General features: G+C 44.7%; 1 protein-coding gene across 1 annotated transcript; it reads right to left on the bottom strand.

Moving 5' to 3' along the window:
- Positions 1-325: 325 nt before the first annotated feature.
- LOC136534553 (pentatricopeptide repeat-containing protein At5g02860-like) lies at positions 326-3,064 on the bottom strand. The gene has a single exon (XM_066526967.1). It carries the CDS (start codon positions 2,958-2,960, stop codon positions 573-575), a length of 2,388 nt encoding a protein of 795 aa, XP_066383064.1. The 5' UTR covers positions 2,961-3,064; the 3' UTR covers positions 326-572.
- Positions 3,065-9,220: the final 6,156 nt, after the last annotated feature.

Genomic DNA, 9,220 nt, shown 5'->3' with positions numbered 1-9,220 from the left:
CACCACAAACTCGTTTTTATGATAAATTCATTGAAATAGAAAACTAGAGACGGTACAGAACTTTTATTATAACTTCATTGAAATAGAAAACTAGATGTAGCACCATAAACCAGTTTTTACTTTTCTATAAGAATGCAAACACCATTTAATATTTTCATCAAAGACAAATAGAGAGATAAAATCATAAAACAATGAAGGAACACATATCACATACAAATTGAACTAGGTACCCTAAATTTGAGCTGCTCTTTTACAAAAATACAACAAATATCAGCACATAACACAATGCTCATAGGCAAAACCTCCAACAGATCAGGATGAAAATGTCAAATGCCATTACAAAAACAAGGTGGCTCATTTGTTATGCAGATTCTACAACACCAGTTCCCTGCAAATTTAGCAGAGAACTGTATATATTTAATGGCTTCTTCCAATTCTTTTTCAGAATCCGAAAACATGTAATCTATACAAGTCCACTCCAATGTACATGCTGCTAAGGACAACTAAAAACTTAGTCTTAGTATTACCTACCTACCATGCTCACAAAAAGGGTTTGGTTCTTATCAACCATCTTATGAAGTGTATTTTGCTAACAGTTCTGACAGTCTATGTTTTTCTTGTTTAGATATTCCAGGATAAATCTTAGGAAGGTTGCTAAGGAATGCTTTGGCCTCTACCATCCTTCCATGTCTACAGTAGCCCTGCAGTATTGCCGCGTAAGTTCTCTCATTTGGCTTGCAACCTTGAGTAACCAAATAGCGTACCAAATCAATAGCTTCTTCAAACATTAAGCTGGCAACATAGCTCTTGATGAAAATATTGTATGTTACAATATCTGGTTTCACGCCTGAACATTTCATCTCAGAGAACAACCTTGAGGCTTCTTTCATCTGTCCTTTTCTTCCATATGCATATATCACAGTGTTATAAGAGTATCGATCAGGGCGCATGTCACTTGACTTGATCTCAGTGAGAATTGCTTCACACTTTTCGCAATCACCTAAACGAGAATACATATGCATCAAGCTGTTATATGTTGCAGCACTGTGGTTGATAGAATTCTCCTTCATGAGGGAAAGGACCTCCTCCACCTTCTTAACCATCTTATTTTTCCCATATATGGATACCATGGCGTTAAGAACATTAATGTCCAGGGAGCAGCGCCTCCTCCTCAGTTCCTGAAACGCCTTTTCTGTCTCAGATATATTATTAACTTTGTTATTGACCAAGACCAGTGTTTTTACTAGCCAATTGTGTGGTTCAATCCTCTCTGCATATATATCTTCCGATAAAGCTTTCATTTTGTCCAACTTCTTAGCATTAGCATATGCATGAAGCAATGAGGAATAACTGAGCTCATCTGGCTTACAATCCCGATCCTCCATCTCAGCAAACAGCTTTTCTGCCTGTTCCCAGCGACCACCCCGAGACAACGCAGATAGAACAGCATTATACGTTGAAATGTCTGGATATATACCGGCTTCTATCATCCTCTTGTATATCTCCATTGCTTGATCAAACAAACCACATCGACTATATGAACTAATAAGTGAAACATATGTGTCCCTCTCGGGGATATAGCCAGCTTTCTTCATCTCTTTGAACACCCCTGAAACCTCAGTGTCTAGACCATTCTGCCCAAACACGGACAAGAGCGTGTTCCAGGTGACAACATCTGGCACATAACCAGCAGACCTGAGGTCATCAAAGACATTCATCATCTTTGTGAACTTTCCCCTCACCCCGTGCATCTTAATCAATGCATTGTAGGTGCACAAGTTCGGGCTACATCCGTTCCTCACCATTTCACTGTATGTAGCAAGTGCTGCATCAATTTTGCCAGTTCTGTCAAGGCCAGAGATCAATGTCGTGTATGTAACCACATCCGGCTTCATCCCCCTGAACTCCATCTCCTGTTTTAGCTCCAGAGCCTCTTCCAACAACCCATCTTTCACATAAGCCGAGATGAGTGAGTTGTAAGTCACCACGCTGGGTGTACATCCCGCATTCTCCATCTTCTTTAGCACCCCAACCGCCTCCTCATACCTCCGCGCCTTACCATAAACATCCAGCAGGGAATTGAATGTGACCTTGTCAGGTTCGAATCCAGCAGCCTTCATCTCATCGAACACCTGTGCTGCCTCCCTGTAAAGGCCCCTTCGGCGGCAACAACTAATGAGCGTGTTGTATGTATACCTGTCCAGCTCAATGGCGTCCTCCTTCATGGAGTCCACGAGCGCCACCACCTCTTTCCATGGGACAGCCATCTTGGAGTAGACATGGAGCACGACGTTGTAGGTGACCAGCGCGGGCTGCACGCCGCCATCCACCATGCGCCGGAACACGGCGACCGCGTCCCGGAACCTCCCGGCACGGGAGAACGCGGACACGAGAGCCGTGTATGCGCTGGCGGCGGGCGCCGGCGCGGCCTCGAGCAGAGCGGAGGCCTCAGCGAGGCAGCCGGCGCGCGCAAACACGCGGATGGCAGTGGGCAGTACGCGCGGGTGGTGGAGAGCGCGGCCTCCGTGGAGGTCCCGCGCGGCGCGGACCGCGCCAAGGGCGGCGCCGGGGTGCCCCCCTCGGGAGGCAAGAGTGTTCAGGACGGCGGGGAGGTCGGTCTCGGGGAGCACCGAGAGGACGTCGCGCGGGGAGGCCAGCTCCGCGGGGTCGGCGAGCAGGCCGAGGAGCGCGCGGCGAGCGGGGAGGGAGAGGGACGGCGGCAGGTGCCACGGCTGTTCGCCGCGGGATGTGTCCAGCGGGCGGCCGAGGCGCGGCTTCCGGGAGGAGGAGGCTGGGGTGGGGCGGGAGGTGGAGAGGAGGGAGGTCGGGGAGAAGAGGCGAGGAGGGGAGGAGGACGCTGTGTGAGGCTGGCGGTGGGTGATGATGGGTTTGGGGATTGTAGGACGCGACGGTGGCGCCGGCGCGCGGAGGGGCAGCGGGAGGGCGAGCGTTTCGGCCATGGCGCGGCCGGTGGGAACAGGCGGGGTTTAGGGGTTATCTACGGCCGGTGGGGGTAGCAGTGGCACCGCCGCGGCCGCTCGTGGGAACGAGAGGATATGGCACGGTAAACGCTGGCGCCTGGCGGTGGCGCGGAGCTGGTGGTGGCCTGGTGGGAGCCGGCGTCCCGGTGATATTACGGGTGCTGGGCTCCCGGCCGCTTGGAGGCCGAATTGCGGAAATGGAATGTGCTCTAATGGGCGGGCTGCTTGCGACGGGCCGGCCAGTCTGTTTCGGATTTTCTTTTGTTGAAAGGAGTCTGTTTTGGCTTGAGAGTTGAGTAGATAGGTTTCAAGAAGTTTGTCACTGGCTAGTGGCCACTGACCGATGCATAAAATTTTTTAGCACGATAGGAGACGAATGTTTTTTTAAATAAGCATTATTATTTATTTATATAACTTGTGTACTCAGGCATTCAACCAGCTAACATTGCAAGTTCCAGCCTCCCGAGTCCTGCCAGTAAGCAGAACCTAAGAAACAGCAAAACAAGTGTAAACTCACACAGCAAAAGCTAAGCGAGAAATTATAAGACATCCACTACTGAATATTTTTGTAACCATTTATTTTCAGCCTATGGCACAACCACTTCTTTTTTGAAACAATGCACAACCACTTCTTTTGAGGCGATGGATTCATATCCGGGATGGAGATTTGCCTTAGAGAATCATGCCGCCTTAGAAAAGGGCTTGGGGAGGCACGCTGACTAGGCAAAGAAGGTGGGCGCAGGGGCAAAGCAACAAGGTGGTGGAAAGCATCCGGTCCAAACGGCCGGACCGGAGCCGTCCACCGAATAGCGCGCGGGAACTATGGAAGCAGGTACAGTACGTTATTAGTCTGGAAGTAGGTACGTTAGTATTTCTTCATTTCTTTTTCTTTTTCTTTTATTTTCTCTTTTTTTTTAACTTTTTTTGTGCTTCTTTTTTTATTTTTATTTTTATTTTATTTTTATGTTTTATGTTTTTTATTATTCTTTTATTTTTTATATTTTATGTATCTTTTTCTTTTTTCCCTTTTTCTTTATTATTTTTTTATGTTCGCGTGTTGTACATGTGATGTTCTATTTTTATCTTTTCTTTTATTTTTTTTTCTTTTGATTTCTTTTTTATTTATTTTCTTTTGTTTCTTTTCTAATTATATTTTTCTTTGATTCATGATTTTTATTTCTTAATTTTTCTTTAATTTTTTTCTTTTTCTTTTTCTTTTTTTCTTTTCTTTTTCCTTTTTGTGCATCATTCATTTTTTAGTTCCTTTTTTATTTTTTATGTGTTTATCATTATTTCTTTTTTTATAAATTTATATATTTTTTATCTTTCTTTTCTTTCTTTTTCTTTTTCTTTCTTTTTCATATTATTTTGTATGTTCACGTCTTATACATGTGATGTTCTGTGATGTTTTTTTGTTCACGTGTTATACATGTAATGTTCTATGATATTTTTTTGCGATGTTCGTGTAATATATATATGATGTTCTCGTAGTATACATGTGATGTTGTATGATATTTTTTTAATGTTTACACAGTATAATATGATGTTCTATGATGTATTTAGCGATTTTCACGTAATATATATGTGATGTTCGATAATGTGTTTAGTGATGTTCTACGGTGTATTTAGTGACGTTCACGTAATATATATACGATGTTCTATAATGTATTCAGCGATGTTCTATGGTGTATTTAGTGATGTTCACTTAGTACACATGTGGTGTTCTATAATGTATTTAGTGATGTTCACGTAATATATATGTGATGTTCTAAAATGTATTTAATGATGTTCTATAGTTTATTTAGTAATATTCACTTACTACACATGTGATGTTCTATAGTATTTTTAGGATGTTTAAAAAGTATCCATGTGATGTTCTTTTAATTTTTCTCTGTTACATGTTTTTATTTTTTTTTCTTATGCTTTTGCTCTAGATTTTATTATTTATACTTATGTTATTTATTTATTTATTTATTTATTTTTGTGTATATTATAGTACTAATTTTATGAATCTAAAACTAGAACATTGTTCTTCTAAACCGAGAACCTTTTTCTTACGAAGACGGAACATTATTCTCTGAACCTAGAACATTGTCTCTACTCAATAAAAGAAAATGTTTTATCTTTATAAGACAAATGTTCGTTAATAAAATTTTGTCTAAATATATCCACGTGGGACCTTGTTTTGAAGAATTTGTTGCGAGAAATCTGATGGTGTAATCGGATTTTAATTTTGATGTATGGTTTAGTTGTTGACTTTTTTAATCCGTTAAAGTTATTTGCATGTGTGGGTGAGTAGGCCCCACGTGATGGGACAGCCTGTCATCCGTCCGCGCGCACGCCCTGTCCTGCTGCTTTGCTCACGCTAGTTACGATGGGCAGTTACGGGTGTGGGTGGAAAAAGTGGGCGAGAAAGTAATGGTCTGAAGGACGGACGTTAGCGGCCCCCACAAGGTGGCGAGGCCACCACCTGCTGGGATTTTTTTTTAAAAATTTTAAACAATATTTTAATACTAATCCCAAAAAAGAAGTATTTGCAAAGTTGACCCTTTTGATCATGCTAGCGTGACAGTACCACGCTTCGCACCACATGCGCTGGCACGACAAGGCGAGCCACAGTGGCGCCCGCCATTGCCCGTAGCTGGCGAGGTGGAACATGGGCCTGGAGTGGGCCCCGCTCTATCGCACCAGCGAGTCCAGCGCTATAAAGCTATCGCGCCTAGCGGCCCGGCGCGACAGGCCCATATAAGGGCACAACCCAACTTCTTTTTCCTCCCTCTGTTCTCCCTCCCTTCACTCTGGCCGAGGACGAGGTGACTTCACTTCTCCGTCTTCTCTCTCTTCTCTTCCTTCCATCCTCTATTTGCCTTTGATCAAGTTTACATTTGCATTTCTGGTTTGATCGGTGTCGTGCATGAGGTATGACCCCTTCATCTTTGTTGTTTTGTTTTGTGTTTAGTTAATGTTTTTATACTACTCCGGATTACACTGCTGAGTCCAATACTAGCTTTTGTTTGGTTTAATGAAAGTAGCTTTGGCTAATCGCGTCTAATATATTATGGTTCATGTTGTAGTTGTTGAACTTTTATGATTTTGGTGATTGGTTTTGGTTGGCACTGTATTAGTGTTTGACTACAATGATTTAGACAGCAGTATGGGTTGGACTGTTGTTAGTAAACTTTCTTGGAAGTGTGTGATTTGAAGTTTTTTTTGTGGTGATTAGATGTATATATGAGTTGGACTATGTATGTATGGACATCATTTGCATTCAATAAGTTTGTTTTAGGGTTTGGCTTCATGGGTTTACATGATTATAGAGATGATTGAGATGGAAGTTATTGTTGAACTGTGTAATAGTATTAGTTCATATCTTTGCTTTCTTTAACTACTTTGTAATAGGTTCAATGGCGGTTCCAAATAACAACCAATTTGTGCACCATTCTAAAGGATCATGGTGCTATTGGTCCTTTCCTACCAGTAGAGCCAACACCGTTGTATTACTGTGGGTTACAGGCATTTGTGAAGCAGTCAAGGCATCCCACGTTAGCTGAGCGTGCTTTTTACTATTGCCAACTTAAGTGTCGTCCCCTGATAGTTGATGCCTACCTAGAGGGATGTGGCTTCTATTAGTGGTTTGATGGCGATGAAATGTTTGATCCGTCAATTATGTTGTTTCCTTATGACACCTAGAAGAGCTTTCCATATTCAGAATTTGTTTGTTGGGTTTAGCCGCCACCGAACCCTCTAGAAATGACAGAGGCAGAGAAGATTGATGCTGCTTTGTGCCGTCTAGCCAATCCTACTAAATGCCATTGTGGAGTGTCGATGCTACTAATTACTCCTAGCCAACATGGAGCATTCACTACCTTCTATCGTTGTGGATTGCCAGATTATGTAAGTTCTCATGAAATCAATCTATCTCAAAGCTTGTATGCATTTTGCACATACGATGTTACACTTGGAACATGTCGGATATCTATACCCGAGTATCCAAGCAAAAGGATTAATGAGCATTACGTCGGCTCATCCGATGGTTAAGGATGCAACTGCGGCCTCATCCGACCCCTAGGGGCTGAGCCATGCCTCATCCGACTCCAAGGATGAGGTTTTCGCCTCATCCGACCCCAAGGCGTGGGCTCCGACTCCGAGGATGAGGTTTTTGCCTCATCCTACCCCAAGGCGTGGGCTCCGAGTCCTTCGACCCTAGGGCGCGGGCTCCGACTCATCCGGTCCCACGGGAAGGGCTCTGCCTCATCCGACCCCCAAGGGTCGAATTCTATCTCGCCCGGCCCCTAGGGCAAGATTTTTGCCTTGCCTGTTCCCTAGGGGTCAGATTTGCTACCGGGCAAAACCAGTGGCCCTAGAGTGGGACTCGAACCGCTTCAACCACTATGGTGTGGAGGCGCACGCCTGGGAGCACGTCTCGAGCGTGTCCTGATGCGACTGGTGGTCGTATCACGCCATGTTGGGAGACTCATGTCACCCATCGCATTAACAGGCCAGCACTGTGCTGTCAACTCCCTGCCTAGCCACCATCCAACGTCAGCCGACCAATGTTAGTTGACTAACGCTGTACCGCTAGCCCCTCGTATGGCCTTTGTCAGGGGACCCTTTGACCATTCTGTCCGCTCGAATGGGATGGAAGACAAGAATGGTGCACGATGCCCGCACATATGCTACAGTGCCAAATAGGACCCTAGCGCGACATCGCTGCCACCATGATCTATAGGGTCTACGGGACCCACGCGAAGAGGAGGACGGCACACCCTCGGGAGCCTTATTTCTTTTTCTTTTTCCCTCTTCCCTGCTCTCGGTCTCTAGTATCCTGTTTCTCTCCCCTTGGTCTATAAAAGGAAAGGTAGGGCACTGTTTAGAAGAGGAGGAGATCGATCGACCGATAGATCGAGTAGTAGAACCATCGAGCAATCGAACCACAGAGACTTGGGAGCTCCTTCCTCCCTCACCAGTTTATAACCCCCTACTACAAACTCAGTGCTAGTAACACGAGCAGCCCGAAACTAGACGTAGGGACATTCGGCTTGAACCAGTTTAATCCTTGTGTCCTCTTAGCACACCATCCAAGTCAGACGCGCAATATACAAATTTACTAGTCGGCTATTCGAAACACCGATAGGACATTTGTTTTTTGCAGGGAGGGTTCCCATCTTGTGACTTGAGGAGTATAACTATGGACCCAAATCACACTGACCTTCTGAGTATAAATATGCGAAGGTTGAAGTAGGCATTAAGCCATGGCCATGCACAAAGATGCCAGACCATAAGTGCAAGTGTGGCATCAAGGCTCACGAAGGAGTTGTTCCGTCTGAGCTAGGATATGGATACTACTATGGCAATGCTTATGGAGAGCCATATGAGTTATGGGTGAGTTGACTGAACCAGTGAAGTTACTACATGAACAAAGGCCACGGGTTTGTTTGCAAATTGCTTTGTGTTTGCTTAGGTGGGGAGGACATGCAATTAGGAGGACTTCCCTGGTCGTGGAGAGTTACTAGAGAGGCTAAAAATACATTCGCCTCTCGAAAAAGACAGGAAGCGTTGGATGCGGGAGGAGAAGCAGATAGAGGTGAGGACGAGGTACGGGGTAGAGATGCCATCATGGAAGACCCGTAACAGGATTTTAGAGGACTTTCCTCGAGTGACCGATTGACATCAACTTCATCATCCTCCGATCCTTGGGATATGTCATTCATACCATGTGTTCCATCTCCATTGCCATCGTTCTTATTAAACGTTTCTTCATTGAAATGATCATTCAAGGTACTGGACTCACATGACCTATTAACTTCTCTAACAACAATCGCCTGTAACTCTTCATCTTGAGTAAGGTTCTCTATGGGCTCGACATCAATATTATCATCCACATCCACCACAATTGGGCTACACCCCTTCTCCACAACAACTTACAAGCACCTAACACTGCTACCGACAACTTCTACATAGTTCTTCCATTCATCCTCACATGACAAAGACATCAACATATAGTGTGCTCGTTCCTTCCCACAGTTAAATCGACCTCTCAATTTGTGGGGGTACGGCCCCTGGTATCCATAAGATAAGACATGGGCCGCACTATCAGAGGTGGCCCAGCCCACAAGATCAAGGCGTGCACGACACTGCTCGGTGTGCACTGCAAGCTATTGTATAGTACCAAATAGTATATTTTCCTTGTAACCTAACCCCTCTAGAGTATATAAGGAGAGGCAGGGGTCCCCTACTCA

Source organism: Miscanthus floridulus, unplaced genomic scaffold (genome assembly GCF_019320115.1).
Source record: "Miscanthus floridulus cultivar M001 unplaced genomic scaffold, ASM1932011v1 os_2044_1, whole genome shotgun sequence".
In the NCBI taxonomy this organism is placed as follows: Eukaryota; Viridiplantae; Streptophyta; class Magnoliopsida; order Poales; family Poaceae; genus Miscanthus; species Miscanthus floridulus.
The sequence above is the reverse complement of the archived record's forward strand: the minus strand, read 5'-3'. Positions and strand labels throughout refer to the sequence as shown.

Bases quoted from the DNA above. Each gene is read 5' to 3' on its own strand.
- LOC136534553 (XM_066526967.1), bottom strand. From the start codon at position 2,960: ATGGCCGAAACGCTCGCCCTCCCGCTGCCCCTCCGCGCGCCGGCGCCA.